Here is a 16,144-nt window from a genome sequence, read left to right as displayed (position 1 = left end):
AAAATGGATATGAGTGATTGCTTTTTTTTCCTCAAAAACCAAGTTTCACACTGTGATTTAAGTGATTTCATAAATCATTATGTAGTTTAATGTTATTTCAAAGTAACGTGCTGTACTGTAAAGAGTGCAATGGAAAAAATGCTTATACCATTTCATGTATATTAGTACATCTGTAATTCTGTTTAGAATTTAAGTTTTTTGGTGAATCCAAGAAGCAGAATTCTGATTTCTAATTTATATTTACTTTTATTTATCTTTTACCTATAGACAATTGTTATTAATGTATTGGATACTGTGTTTATTGAATAATGTGTTTACTAGGCACATGAAAAACTTTGTTGTAGCTCATGCAGGATTGGATTTGCTGTTTCCTGAAAGGATTGCCCAGCACAGCCCACAATTAATCAGGATGTAGTACAAGTTGCAGTGGGAGCATTGTCTCAGGAATGAGTGAATGTTTTCCCTTGTTGAGGGTGAATGGGGATAAAGGAATGGCAGCTTGGTTTCCATCTGGTTAGTTGCGCACATAGCTTCATAAATCCCTCCCAAAATAAATAAGTCCAGTTTGATAGCAGTGGGCAGTCCTGTTCCTTTTCAATGTACAGTGATTAAACCCATATGGATGATGATAGAGTCATCAAGTGATGAGTGGTAACAAACCTCAGTAGTCCACATCTCATACAAGAATACAGATTCCCAATCTCTATTTTCTAGTAACAGGACACTGATGATCAGTCAGGGATGCTGTACAAGCCAGTCTTACAAGACTTTTTTAATACTGGGGTTTTTTTTTTGTAAGAATCACTTGACAGTATCTGCTGGAGTAGGATTTTACGATTTGTTGTTTGTTCGTTTTTGTTGGGTTTTTTTGTTTGGTTTTTTTTTTTAACTAGACCCTAAAGAGATGTTATTTCATATAATTTGAATTCATTGCCGAACTAATGTATAACCTGGCCCTTCTTGTGAACATCTCAACATCAGTATTTTATGGACCTAAGATAGTTCAAGTTGCCATGTTGTTTTTTGCTCTAGCAACCAAAGGATACAGCTAATAAAACAAAAGCTTTACCTTGGGCAGCACTGTCATATAAGCTGCTTCCAGAGGTGGAAGTTTTTGGTACTGTACAGACCACAATGAGAAGCAAATGCACAGTTATGTATTTTCAGAACAATTCTTGGCTGATGCATACGTGCATGTGTACATACATTCATATACACATACTCTTTTGTGATGCAGCTACGTTAACTTTTTCTGTAGTATGTCCTTTTGCTCCTGCAAAACAAATTTCCTGAAGTAAGAAACCTGCACTGTTTCTAACATTTCATCTCTGATTAACTGCCTTTTTATTGACCTCTGAAAGTGATTACTGGATAGGGCACTGGTCTTTTTCTCCCTCATTGATGCTCAGCTGAGTATGCTTTTTAAATTACATATTGCACCCCAGCATCCCAGGAATGGGCAATTGATAGTTATCTTTATTAATTTAGTAATTTAGTTATCTTTATTAATATTAATTAATGTAGGAGATCTGTTTCTGAAGGCACAATTTCTATGGTAAATACATGGTTTACATGATGACTTAGTTAATTATCTAATTCCTAGAATTCATCCTCAAATTTCAGGGCCAGATCTGTGGTCAACAATCACCTGTTTAAATAAAGCTCTTCAAGTATTTTAACAAACAGGGAAAACATTTATCTTTTGCATTTCTTTCTGCCACTAGTAACTAGTTTTTGTTTGTGTTTGAACCTTAGGATGCTGTCTTACATACATACGCAAGGATAACTTTGTCCTGGGGGCACAGTACCACTGATTTCAAGTATGTTGCTTGTGGTGATAAAAGATGTTGGTTTGTATGTGTGTCTGCAAGGGTGAAAGATTAGATTAGAGCTTCTGTAGATGTTGTGCCTCATCTTGGTTTTGTGTGACAGTTTCATAAACCAGGGTAACTCCATTCAAAGCAAAAGCTGTTCCCTGGAGTAAACGCTGTGTGAAAACAGAGACGGCTCTTTCCCCATTGATTCTTCGGTTCTGTTTATAAAGGATTGTGAACATCTGGGTACAATAGGAATTAGTGATAATAATAAAAGGCACCAGATTTCTGTAGGTTGATAAGATAAGGGATACTTTTTATGTGAATGTTGTGCCCGGCTCTGTCCTTTTTACTTAAAATTTTGAAGACAGAGATAGCTGGGAGTTTTATCTGTTGTGTTGTTACGGGGGATTTCTGTGGAGAAACTATGTTTGGGGGAAAGGGGACGATTTCCAGAGTAGTTCTGAATAGATGGTAACTAGCTGTAACTAGAAATCGGTCTGTTCTTTCAATACCATAAAAAAAGAACAAAAAGTGTTTCCTAGTGTGCTCCCCACCACCAATTATTTACTACTCAAATGCATTAATTTTTAAAATTGAAGCTTAGGAAAGGTAGAAAAAGTAATGCTCTGTGCCGTATTCCTGAATTACAATATATATGGGTATTGAAGTGCTAGAGATGGCAGCTGTGCTCCAGAAGGGTGCCAACACAAGCAGTTCCACCTCCTCGGCCCTGGGCTCACCACAGTAAGCGCTTCTTTTGTATGGGATATTTGGTCCCTTCCTATGGGGAAACGTTGGCACATTGTTACTTAGTCTTCACAGGGAGGAATATTGGCATGATATTACTTCCAAACTGTTCTCTGCTGACACAGAACCTCAGCTGGCCATGCTGCAAATTCTCTATGTTTTTCCCATCTCCTCATGTTATCTGGTACTCAGAGCACACTAGAAAGTTTCTGCTTGAGAAATAGAAATAGGAAATCTCATTAATGAAATGATCTGATGGGCTCAGGGCTAGTTTACCGTGGCTGGCTTAGTGCATCTCACATAGATTGCGGTCATCAAATTCATGAGGTCTCTTAGCACCTTTGCTAATGTAGGTTTCAGTGCGAGAGGGGGGAGGCAGCAGCTTAGCTAATGCAGAGTAAGCCATGACATCTTGAGTATTCTCCTGAGTCCTTAGTCTAGATTGGCTGTGAACTTTGCAGAGAGAATTCACCTTGGATGCACATGCGATGGCAAAGCAGTGTAACCAAGCAGGGTAAAATCCAATAGCTTTTCTCCCTGTGGAGTTATCTAAAATTTTTACTCTGTTTGGATTTGTTTATGGGGCTGCTACCTCTCAGTTTTGCACTGAGACATCAAATGAATTCCCGGAAGATAGCTGAGGTTTCAGCTTTTTGTTGGCCCTTAAGGTTTAAGTATTTGCAGAACTCCTCCTAAGATTCAACTGACCCTAAAGCCTGTGATCAAAACCCAACAGAAGAAAGGTGTTCAGGGTTGATGTAAAGAGTCTGTGGAGACAAAATTAATATTCAGGTATCATAATAACTGGAAAGACCAACTGCAGTGCTGGTTGGTGAAGGTAGAAATCTGTTTGGATCTGTCACAGGACCAGTGTTGTTGACTCCTCACACATTTTACTAGTTTAAAAGCAAAAGGTGGGACTCTTTGTTTAATCTGATGGAAATGGAGGGCAGATGGGACTTCAGGTTTTTTAAGCATTTTTACCACTTGCAGTCTAACTGACCCCAGCTGTAACTTCCACCGTCCATCAAGCAAGAGTGGTGATTCATCCATGTAGGTGCTGATTTGCTGTAAGGAAAGAAAGGCTCCTAATATAAAAGGGAAAGTCAGTGACCCAGACTAACAGGGTAAATGTGACCTCGTCACATTCCTTGCCCTATGTGTGATCTGTGCAGGCTGAGAGGAAGTGCTAAATGCTTTTTCAATTTTTTTTAAAAATTCTCTCTAGTGCAGGAAATAGAGAAACATGTCCCTGCGTACCTTTTGGAATGCAGATTATGTCTCCCCTGACCCACGTTAATAAAAACACCAGTATCTTGGGGGGGGGGGGGGAATGAAAATTGCAGATCTTTTCACTTTGCCTTTCCCAGCTCGTCTTTCTTCCCTCACTGACCTGCACTGCACTGACCTGCAATGATGTGGTGCAGGCATTAACAAAGAACGTTAAAGCATGCAAAAAAGATGATACTTGTTTTATCCTGGAATTTAGTTTCCTTTTCTTAATCACTTAAGAGGAAAATGTTCAATCTTTCTACTTAAATTTGATGTGTAGTACCATGGCCAGTGAATTCAAAACGATGGCAGAAATTTGGAGCCTGATTTTCAGAATTGCTTGTTACCTGCAAGTCTGGGTTATGTGCATGAAAGCTGCAGGTATTTAGCACTTCTGAATGTCAAACTTCTTTCCCTTTCCATGCAAACTTTGACAGCTTGACATCCTTCATATGCCTGAACATACGTGTATATAAATGTGATTGCCCATATTTAACGTATGTATACATCTACAGCCTATCCAGAACTTTTCTTCAGTTCATTGTTTGTGTGTAGAGCTGGATGTAATGAGATAGTGGTGTTCTGTCCAATTAAGTTGTTATATCTTCATATTTTTCCCTTCTTTCTTTTTTGAGCCTGTTTTTATTTTTAACCTCCCTTCTGTGATGTGAGCAAGGTTGCAAGGGCCATGGTGAGGATGCTGGTGGCTTTATAGTTCTCATCCAACAAAATATAAACTGAAAACCATTGCTTGATTACGTTTCTTAAATTGTTTGACATATCTTGTTGAGTTGAAAGAGTGGCTTTAGTTTGTTTTCTTGTTTCTGGTGGTTGACAACCATTCTTTAGTTGACGTATTTTGACTTGGCAGCTAGGCTACTTAATGTGCAGCAGGTGCTGGAGAAGGATGGCACCAGGCTGGCAGCAGAGCTCCTCCAGCACCACAGCGGGCTGTCCACACCCCATGACGTTATTCTTTTAAGCAGCAAACAGGGCCTGGGAGCTCCCTGTGAACAGGGAGATTCCTAATCCTCCTTTTACTACAAGTGAACCTGATTCATTCCAGATGTACACAGATTTAATGACTCTGAAAGCTGCTCTCTTAAAATGGGACTTAGAGGACCATCTCATATAGCCTTTCAGAGGAAGAACTGAACTCATCTTCTACCCTAAAATCAGTGAGGTTTTCCAGAGTTTATTAGTGTGTGAATTTTGTGTAGGAGCAATTACAGCGTGCCCTTAGAAAATGGATTTTCTTTCTCTGCTGAGGAGGATGTTGTTATAACCATCATATTGGTATGATGCACTTTTAACAGAGGAGTTATACCTTTAGAAAGGAGTAACACAACCAGATGGTGTTGGTTTTGACATTATTTTTTGTGGGTTTAGCTTTAAATAGGATTTCATTCCGAGTATTTTTTATTATTCAGTGGAGAGTATTCTCAGTTGTCTTTCTGTTAAATTTCAAAGTGCTGATACCACCAGTTCAGAGAGGATTCTATAGTGTGCATTGCATTTAGTATCAACTCTGCATAAGATAAACAACTTGTAATACTTATTTGCTTACTGAAGTGATACTTCCAGATTTTGCTAAAGGTTTTGATAAATGCTGATTCAAGCTCTGAAGTAATTGCAAGAAGTGAGATTATAAAATTCATGAGAAATAATTCACAGTAATAAATGGTTGTTTTATTTCTATGTTTCCAAATATGCACTTCTGATTATTAGAAAATCCCAGCAGATTGTTTAGCATCTTCATAATTTTCCTGCTTTTTAACAGTAAATGTTGAAGTTGAGGCCAAAAGGTGAAATGCTTCTGAGTACTCTCATATAGTTGTGCCATTAATTTGGTATATGAGGAGCAACAACTTAAATTATTTGGACCTCTCAAACTAGTTTTGCAGTCGATCATGCACTGTATATGCTTTTGCAAATGTTTATTTGCACTGATAGTTGCCTATAAGAATAAACTATAATGTTTAAAAAGCAAAGTGTACAATTATTGGTAGAATTGCTTGGTGTCTGCAGTTGATTGTAAGCGTGAGAAAGCAGGCACGTTTCCTGGAGACTTACATCTGTCTCATAGGAAGCTGTCATTGAAATGTAAGCCATAATTTTGGGCTTAATAAATGAAGATAATCATAAATGAAGTACAGGAAACAAATATGCTATACTGTCTGCATTACATGGAAAAGTTACACTCACAATCCACAGGCAACAGCTCTAAAGCCTGAATCTAGACCATCTTCCTCCAGGCTTCTCACTCACCAGAGCCCCTGGCTGCTTTGGTATGTACCTCCAGGAACCCATGCCTAGAAACTTCTTGGCAAACACAGGGAGCCAGAGCCCAGCAAGCTCTGCCTTTGGAGGTCTCTTATGGCTGTGCTTGGCAGAAGATGCTGAAGGGTTTATAAGCACCGCATTCTCAGAAACACCAATTTTATGCAGATGCTCTGGCTGCAGTACCATGAACAAGGCTGGCAGAGGAGGGCTGGCAGCAATGGAGGGGCAGGCTGCTTTTAAACACAGCTCACATCCTGCACCCCAGCCGTTTTCAGAGAGCTGCTGATATGCAGAGTAGCAGCATGTGCCAATGTGTATCCCCAGCACAACCGTTCCTTCATAGAAACTGAGTGAATGAAAGGTGGTTTGGTCAGCTACTGATTTCTCCATGCCGTTGCATGCTCCTACATGCACATGTGTTGTGCAGCAGCGTCTGGCAGGGTGGGTGGTGTTGAGGGTATGTTTCCTCAGAGGTGGTTCCTCCTTACTTTCAGGCTGGCTGTCCCCTAGAGGAAATAATTGAGAGCCTCTCCCTGCTGTGTGCTGGAAGTCTCTGCTCTTTTCTAACCAGCTACTCAGTGTTTTCTCTGTGACAGTCTCTGTTTTTCTGGCATGTATGAATGGTCTTGGATTCCAGTTATGATAACTATAGCCAATTTGATATTTGGGCTATTTTTGCATATTTTTATACTTAGACCTGGTGTATTTCATATTATCTTTTACTTTAGTTTTAGTTCCTAGACCTGCAGATATGTGCACTGGTATTGTATTTTCTTGTGATTTATCTTTAGCCTTGATTCCTAATTGTTAGCTTATCTTCTGGAGAGCCCAGTGTGATTAAATATCAAATAATAAATGTGTGTGTATGAATGTATATTTATATTTGCCTCTGTGTGTGCAAGTCTGTTTACTTATAATCTGTTAAATAAACAGACAAAAAATCTGTGTATTTATTATCTGTGATGCCATATTACAGTAGTGTATTGATTCATGATATATGGCTGTTACTGTAATTCAGCCATTCTCTTAGTATTCCACTTGTAGAAGATGACTCCGTCATGTTAGGACCAGCATAAACACCTGAAGAAAGATTAGTCACATTCGGTGGACATTTGTTGTAATTTCCATACATTTTTCCTCTTATACCAGTTTCTCGATTTTATTTGACCCTCTTTTCAGTTTCTTCTATCCATAGCATAACTGTCAGAAGATTTTTTTTTAAGTTACTAGAATGTTCAAAATAAGTTTAAATTATTGAGAGACAAACTGAAATGCCTCGTGTATTTGAATGTGGGCATAATATCTTGCACTTGCTGCATTTCCCCAGTCCAGTTACTTTGCAGACTTCTACAGTTTTATTCTCACGAGAACTGTAGTAACAATAAGTCACGTGAAGTTTTTCCACATGAGGATCATAGGGTTTCCTTACAGTGACAAAAGGCAGTGTCAGAACCAGGACTCAGGAGCAGCTCGTTCCCAGTATGGCCCACCCACACCATGCATTGGCCATATAACACATTCCTGAATTACCAATTGCCAAGCTCTTGAGCAGTTGAGTTCTAACACATCCGTAGGAGGAGAGGAGGCCTAGAGTGTAAAAGTTGCCCAGAGTTAAACCAGTGTAATTGTTTCTGCTTACAGTGTTGATGACAAAACTGCCTACCTGGCCCTGGGAGCAGTGAGGAACATCTCACTCAACATTTCCATCTCGAATGTTGGGGATGATGCCTATGACACCAATGTTTTCTTCAATTTTTCTGGGGAGCTCTTCTTCATCAAAATGTGGCAAAAGGTAAGAAAGACCAATCTTGCTGTGAGCAAGTCTCTTAACTTTCAGCCAATTTAATGGCAAGATTTAGGGACAGAGGGTGGCCTGGTCCACACTGTGGAGACATTTGGAAGTTATTTCTGCTTCTGCTGGGCTTGAATTTCTTCCAGGCTCTTTACTGAGTTTTTTTCTTTTGTGGGTTTGATCTGTGTAAATTACAGTCTTTGTGTTTCTGTAGAAGACACAACACTGTTATTTGGGGTACAGTAATGAAAAAGAAAGACTGTTTGGTTGAGGTGTTAAGAGGTAGAGGGAGGCTGATTTGGAAATCGGTAGGGTACCAAATGGCACTGAAATACAAAAGATGCCTCTAGTTTGAGTGGTGCCACACTGTACGCAGCAGTCCTGGTCACCTCCTGGCCTGGGCTCCTAGGTTTTCTCCTTGTTGAAACCAAGATACAAGGCTGTTCTTTGCTCACATCCTGGTGCAAGTTTGGGTTGTGGCCATGGCACATCGTTAAATCCAAGAGCCTGGAAGTGCTTTTAATTTCACTCACATGGAGTCAGCTGAATATTTTGAATTTTAGTCTCTTTACATTTAGATTGAATACTCTGATGTTTTCATTAGTATGAGTTAATTCAGAGATAAAGTTGTTGAAATACAAACACTGAATTGAGCTTTTTGCAAACTGATGGCTGCAAAAGCTGTTTGAGTGTGAATAATATGAAAATAATTGTGCAAAATGGGAACTGTGCAATTATAACAACATTTGGTCTGTCTGTTCCTGCTTTTCACAGTCGGTTGTCTCTCTGCTGGAGCTTTGGAAGCCATAAGAGTGATATTAAAAACAGTAGTACAAGTGTTGTGAAGTATGGGATTGACTCGGTCCATTGAACCAGTGACATTTGGCCATTATTTGTCATGGTTTATGACAGATTTCAGTTATAATAAACCTCTTAAATTAAGTCATTACATAATAAACCAAAATACGGTAATTTCTTATACATGTTAATTCTTTTAGTGTTCAGTTTTGGCTATTATGTTTAATACGGTTGCAAGCCTCAGAAAGTTGACTGTATTATAAGCTTCATTTTCAGACGTTATGTGCTGCAAGTGTGCAGTTTATCAAGAGGAAAAAAGCAGGGGATAAAAGAGACATGCCTTATGTCAATGTGCAACTTCTCCTTCATGGAAGTTTTATGTGAAGACTTTTAGGGTCTGGCCCAGCTCCCATTGAAGTCAGTGGGAGGGTTTCCATTCCTTTGCACTGGAAAAGAAACAAAGCTTGATGCATGTTCTTCTAAAAGGTTGTAGTGGGTTTTACACATATGGATTAATTGGATCACCAGTTGCCTTTGTTGTTGTTGTTGGCCAACACTGTGAGGGAACAAGCTGAAGGTGATGTGCTGTGATTCTGTTTCCCTTGGTATTTTACCTTGAGTCTGGGTCTACAGCAGACTTGAAACATCTGTGCTGAATGCCGCCTAGAAGGAGCAGTTTCTGGAAGCAGATGACATTGTTGTAAGGTTATCTCACTACTGAAGGTGTCTTCTGCTAATAGAAGTTAGCATTTCTTTTTTTAAAAAGTACAGCACACAGCAAGGAAGCATGTAGGCTTCCTTCTTCCTCACGTCTTGCAAACAGGACCAGGGTATAGTCTGCTATTATTCCGGCTGTTCCACTCTTTTTGTGATTAACTCGATAGGATTTGGGTTTTTTCTGATAATTGTTTTATTAACTTTTGAAAACCGAGTCACAGGGTTGTGCTGGGCTATTTTACTTCCTTTTAGTTAGCTTTTGCTTTAGGACAAACCAATATATTGTTGGCTACACCATTTGTCCAGTTGGGAAACTGGATTGTGACCTCATAGCCTCAATTAGTGTTACCCTAAGCTCTTTGAACAATTTTTATTTTATTTTTTTTTGTAAAGTCTCACAACCTCCATGTTTCATAACCTACTCCCGTCCCTTGACATCCATGCATAATATGTACTGTGCACGTACTTTAAATAGATTTTGTTCCTGGTTGAACATTGCCCAAGCAAAAATCCAGAATGTAAAGCCAGGATTGAAAATGACGACTCCTAAGATTTCCCTTCGTGGAGCAATTTTGGAATCAGAAGAGCTGCTTGTTGTGGGAAACTTTCAGCAACTGCCTTTTAATGAATAATGCTGACATGGAAGAGAACAGTCTCTTCCATGTGGTTGCTTGATCCTTTTGCTGCAAGGTGACTCCGAGAACAATGATCATGTGTTGAGCTTTTGTAACCTGTCTCTGGAGTCCTTTCAAGACACCGTGAGTCCCCTCTGTGTTTTTCCTGTGTCCCCACTGGGGACATTTCTAGCAGATTCAGTGTGGTTTTGTTTCTTTCTACAGAGTGGTTACAACAAGACCTGACAGTGCAAAAGTTTAATGCTGGGGTTTTTTTCAATAGCTAGCGAGACAAAATGCCACATCTTGTGTTCGAAAAGAAAGGGGTGGCCTAGCTCAGGAATGAAGATGATGATAGCATTCCCTGAAGGGTATGAGTGGAGATAGCCCCTCTTTCTGCAGACTTGAAATTTCATGAGGTGTGGTGGATAGAGACATTACTAAGAAAACAGTCAGCCATTGGGATAATGCCACCAGGGAAGTGGTGGATTCTCCAACACTGGACACTTTCAAGATTCAGCTGGAGACAGTGCTCTGGGCCATCTTGTATAGACTGTGCTTTTGCCAAGAAAGGTTGGACCAGATGATCCTTGAGGTCCTTTCCAGCCTGGTATTCTGTGATTCTGTGATATCTGGCAAGGCTTTGCTGCATCTCTGCGAGGTGAAAAAGCATTTGCCAACTGATGTTTGGGAGACTCCACCTATTCCACTGTCTGATTTTCCTGTTGTGCTGCAGCCAGTCCTCCCTGTCTCCATGGACAAAGCCAACATTTTCTTTCCATAGCTTCTGACAGACAGTCCCTCTCTCAAGAGGCACAGTATGTGACACAGGCTGACTTCTCATTCCTGCCTGCACTCCCTCTAGTGCTTTTAACTCTTTCACCACTGCTGCCCCTTGAAGGGGCTGTCTTTACCAAGGTGGTGCTGTCCTGCACTCAAAGCATCCCTCCACCCCTTTTAAATACAGGGGGACTTCTATGGGGAAATGGGTGTAAAATACTAATTCTGTTAACTGAGGAAATTCCTGAAGATGTAGGATACAGCTATAGGTTTTGTCCCCATTAGCTTAGTGTGCACATTCTTTTCCTTTGTGTTTACATTTACTGCCTTACAGGTAGGCCAGTTATTGTACCTCTTATTGGGCATGACAACGCTTTTGTTGTGAACCCTGTTTTTCAACTCCTAAATTTGGTGGGGTTAAACTCTTTGAGATGAGATTTTAGAAGGCAGTTACAACTTCCATTGCTTATTTTAGAAGAACATTCAGCTGAAATGACAAAGCCCTTTCAGGGCTGGGCTGAGCCTGGGGTGTGGTTTTGAGAGCTAGGTGAAGATCAGACATTGATGTAACTCCTGTGCTAAGTTTCAAACCCACTCTGTGAAAGCCGGTTTTTTTATGGGTGTATGGAAGTACTGCACTGAAGTGAATTTCAAAATGTATCCACTAAGAAGAATGCTTTCTATACTTTTGAAGTATAGAAAGATTTAATTATGTTCTCTTTAAAAAAGAAAAATGAGAGAGGGAGAAAAACACTTCACCTGTCCACTTAGATATTTTTTTTTTCTTTATCATGTTGACAAAGAAATCTTAGTCCCCTCTTCTGTGTACAGTAGATCTTTTTTAATTTTTTTTTAATCCTAAAGTTTATTGTCCTGTAATTTTGCAGCTTTGGGAAAGCATCCTATTTCAGAGTCTGAAAAATCCACTTAACAGAGGTGATACCACTTTAGTATAGAGGAATGCAGAGTGCTGCTATGTGCTGAGTCTGGAAAAAGAATAAGAAGCTATTGCTACTAATTTCTACACCATTTCACATCTATTGGAATTGCCTCCTGGCTTGTGATTTTTTGCTGAAAATGCATGTCAGCAATAGGCACTTTGCTAAACGTTCGTTAGCTGCTGCTCAGCGCGGAGGGGTACTTGCAGTGCAATTGCAGAAAAAGCACTGTAAGCTTGCTGGTAGTGTCAGTTAACGTGGTGTAGGGCAAAGCCATATCTTTTTTTAAATCAGCTTAGCTATGGCATGAGATTTTTTTGGCAATAGTATAAAAATAGCATATATGATAAAATAATAGTAAACCCAACAGCAATAACCCAATATGTATAGCATTAACCTCTCGCTGCTCTGCGAGGGCTGGCAGGAATGTTATCAGCTATAACCCCATTTCAGAGCTGGGTACGGAAAGAGTAGGTCAGGAAATCCCATTGCTGACCGTCATTTCCAGCCATGGATTGCTCCTAAATTTCAGACAAGCTCCCAGCATCCAAAGCCAGCTGTGTGTAACATTCCTACTGCTTCTCACAGCAGCTTTTGCAAGCAATAGCTGAGTGAAGTTAGTGGGGCCGGGCCAGGACAGGGTGAACAGTGAGGTTATGCTTTCCTCAGGCGCACTAATTTCCCATGATTTCTTCATAAGTATGTACCTGAAACTCTGGTGTTGAGTATGAATATTGCTGATAACCGGAGTCACACTGCTTACAGGCTCTGGGGTTTTTCCGCTGACAAGTAATGCGGTACCATCTCTTTCTGGCTTAGCAGGCAGGTCATGCAATTTGGATATCAACTCTTTCTTCTTTGCTCCCAGAGTGCTGGCTGGCGTCTCTTGACTAGGATTGCCCAGAAGAGCCGCAGACGCAGGCAGAGATTAATTTTTTCCAAGCTGGAAATTCTCTTACACCAGTTTCCCATACTGCTCATACTTTCTAAGAGTGTTAAGGCTGGCAGAGGCAAGATTCTGACAGGGCACAAAAGCCAAAGACACGTGCCCTCTTTTGGATCCAGCTGTACCACTGGAATAAAATCTAGGTCCTGTGAATTCATTATGCCTCTTTTTTCCAGCAGTTACTGCCCCTTCGGATCCCCTGGCAGACAAGCTAATGTGATCAGTCTCAATTCACATCCAGCTGGTTAGCAGAAACCTTTTAAATTAGTGGTTTCATTTAATCCAGCTGATTTTGTGTGGAGTGACTTGGACTGATGCCTGTAAACCATTCTGCCAGAGGGTCAGAGGGAAGCGATGCCAAGTAGCATGGAAGCTGTGACCCCTTGCACTGATAGAAGGTGCATCTGGGAGATTGCCCAAGCCATACATCACTTACGTGAGGGGATCTGAACCCTTTTGCCAGGAGAGTTTTTATAGCGAGGTCTGGGGAATAGGAGTAGCATGGCAGTAACCATTCCACGTGCTGTCTCTCTGTTTTTGCAAATCTAATGCTAAACTTTTGCTCCAGAGTGTACCAAAATGTTTTGCGTCTCTGGAGGAATATTGTCCAGTTTCTTATTTAGGAAGAAACCATACCTGCAGTTCAAGCTCTCTGACTTAGTCATTTAATTTTTTACTTTCTGTGAATTCTCAACGCAGGCTTCAACTTTTATGCTTCCCCTAGGGATAAGTAAGGAGCAGCACCTTTTTCAGGCCAGGGGCTGTTAGAGCCATCTAATATCCTTCTGCTCATAGCAGGTAGAAATTGAAGGCTTTTGATGCAGACTTTCCACTTGGGATTCATGTATCACACCCACATTCAGGGAATGGGCATTGGAGACTGGGTTTAGTTGTGTAATTAGTACTGATTGGCGTGTTGTAAATTTTTGTCCTATACTGTGATTTATCACGTACATCTGAAAGAAGTCTTTGTTGTTTTTCCCAACAAATTAACTTGATGAATAGAATGAAAAATCCCTAAAGTCTTTTGGCAAAATCCCAATTAGAATAAATTATTCAGAAGCTGTGATTTTGCAGGACTTTAGATCTTGTTCTGCTCAGTGTTGGAAGAGCCTACGTGAGTTTGATTGTTAGATCCCATTTTCAGGAGCAGCTTAACACTTTGAAATCTCACTGAAGGTGGATAGTGGCTAAGGCTGCAAAAGCTCAAATGACTCCAGCTTTGCAGAACCGAACGCAACTAACTCCAACTACCTTTAAAAATCCAAGTCTTTGGAATTTTAAGCTACTTTCAGGGCAACAATGAGTTGCAGTAGGGATTCTTCCCCCCAAGCATTTCCGTAGAAAGCAGTGAAACCTCAGATTCAAGAAGACAGGACTTTCGTTGATATGCCTGTTTCATTGGGGTGAGGTTAGTTAAAATGTATTTTGCAGTACAAAAATGTGCTATAACCTTTTGTGAGTGTTTGGGAAGGGGGAAGTTGGTTGGTTGTTTTTAAACAGTTTGCTGTCAGTGAGCTATTATCCAACATCCCTGTTTTTAAGGACTTGATGGTCCTGGGATAACATATGTGACCAGATATATTGGGAAGTTTTATGCTAATCATCTGGGGCTGTACTCTTGAGTTGCGTGATGTAGAAAGTGTTTGTCCTGGAAACAGCTTGCCATGACTCTTAATTTGACTGTTTGCATGTTATCTGCATAACTGTTTTGAGGAATAGCCTGGGATGCTTTGTGTGGCTCAGATGATTGAGAGAGGTTTTGTCTGACTGCCTAGCCCACCTCTTCCCTTGGGGCTGTAGGGGAATGGTTTTCTAAAGAACAGCTGTGTGGATGAATACAGTAATGCAAGGTGTACTTTTTGTAGAGGCTATAAGGCAGCCTGTGCTATAGCAAAGCCTGTGTACCGTGAATCCTGACCTTCTGGCTGGCGTACCACCCAAGGTGAGGTTTCACCAGCGTTGGCCACCAGCAGAAGTCCTGGTTTCCATCCTGGTGAGGGTGGGCAAAAGAGGGCTGAAGCACTGAAATTACAAAACTTCCTCGAGGGGGTGGGGAAGGGCTCCCTGGGTTGCAGGCGGTAGCTGCCTGCCCCTTTTCAGTCCCTGTATCCCATAGCTCACTGGCCGAGTTGCTTCTCCCTGCATCCCCAGGAGGTGCACAGAGCCAGGAGCTACTGCCACCGGTGCATCAGCGCCGGCCATGGGAGAGGGCTTTGGAAAAGGGATTCAACTGCCTCGGTTGCTGAGATCCAGCCACACCAATCTAAACTATTATCTTGATGAACTGCATTGCCAGGGCAAAGGGGAAAACCATTCACAGAGGGTAAAGCCCAGTATACAGCAAGCTCAATACACGTGATCTGGAATGTGTTTATTTAAAGGCTATGCTGTCCCTATGGAAAGATCACCAGTGACTTTCCTGTGTTCTAGCGTCTCTCTTTATTATATTTTGTTCTTAAACTCAGTGGAGGGAGACTTGCCAGTGTTTGAGGTAAGAAATCTGTGGGGCAGGGTTTGTCTCTGAGTTCTTAGCATGAGGCTTGAAATTATCCAAACTTGGGCATCCTTTGAAAAAAGACAAGTAATAATTGATTTGTATGGCTTTCAATGGCTTTCCTTACAGCAAGAAATGAGGATTTGTTTTTGTTGTAGCTTGATTCTTAAAGTTTATCAAGTTTCTGGTATGAAAGGTCAGTTCTGTTCTTGCTGGAGTTTCTTTTGGTCATTTCTAAGACAGGTGGCTCGAGATGGTGCCAGAAGATAAATGATACCCTGAGTAGAAAATCGAATACAATTGTAAACGAATATATATGTATGTTTACACTATATATAAACAAATAATGTATTTGTATGTATAACATACATGTATACATATATATATATATATATTTACGTTGCTTAGTCCTGTGGGATGTTGAAGCCACTATGCTGTGTGGCTGGACGTGGTAGCAAATACTCTCTCACCTAGTTCAGCTTTCTTCTGTGGTGCTGATAAGATTTATTAAAGAGGATTTTGGTTTTATGTATAGATCCTATCAAGCACAAGGCATGATCCTGCAGTCATACTTCAGGCGTAGCCTCTCTGAAGTCAAGAGCAGTTTTGTCTGTAGAAAGACTTAAAAAAACCCAGCTGCACAGTCAAAAAGATGAGTAAGGGTGTGAAGAGTTCTTGGCTGAAAATCCAAGGAGGGGCCAGCGCTGCTTAAGAAATCACAAGCTTTCCTTTCCTTGGTTTGACACGGGCCCTGGGATTTTCTGACTTTCTTGCAAACTCCCTGGGTTCTTACGGTGTGAAAGGAAAGTCCCAGCCTTATTTTTCCTTTCTGTCACCTCTCCCTGTTTCTTGCTCATTTTTGCTTTTTCCCTTCTTTCAAAAACATGGTGGAAAAGCTCTCGGGAGAGCCTTGATTTCTTCTAGGGATTTAGGTGAGGCAAGC

General features: G+C 40.7%; 1 protein-coding gene across 1 annotated transcript in view; it reads left to right on the top strand.

The window, feature by feature from the left end:
* ITGA9 (integrin subunit alpha 9) overlaps positions 1–16,144 on the top strand; it is a 230,376-nt gene that overhangs the window by 138,457 nt on the left and 75,775 nt on the right. The window contains exon 18 of the mRNA XM_056335484.1: positions 7,761–7,911. Coding sequence (XP_056191459.1) covers positions 7,761–7,911 — 151 coding nt within the window. The remainder of the gene's footprint in view (positions 1–7,760; positions 7,912–16,144) is intronic.

This window comes from Falco biarmicus, chromosome 4 (genome assembly GCF_023638135.1).
Source record: "Falco biarmicus isolate bFalBia1 chromosome 4, bFalBia1.pri, whole genome shotgun sequence".
In the NCBI taxonomy this organism is placed as follows: domain Eukaryota; kingdom Metazoa; phylum Chordata; class Aves; order Falconiformes; family Falconidae; genus Falco; species Falco biarmicus.
The sequence above is the reverse complement of the archived record's forward strand: the minus strand, read 5'-3'. Positions and strand labels throughout refer to the sequence as shown.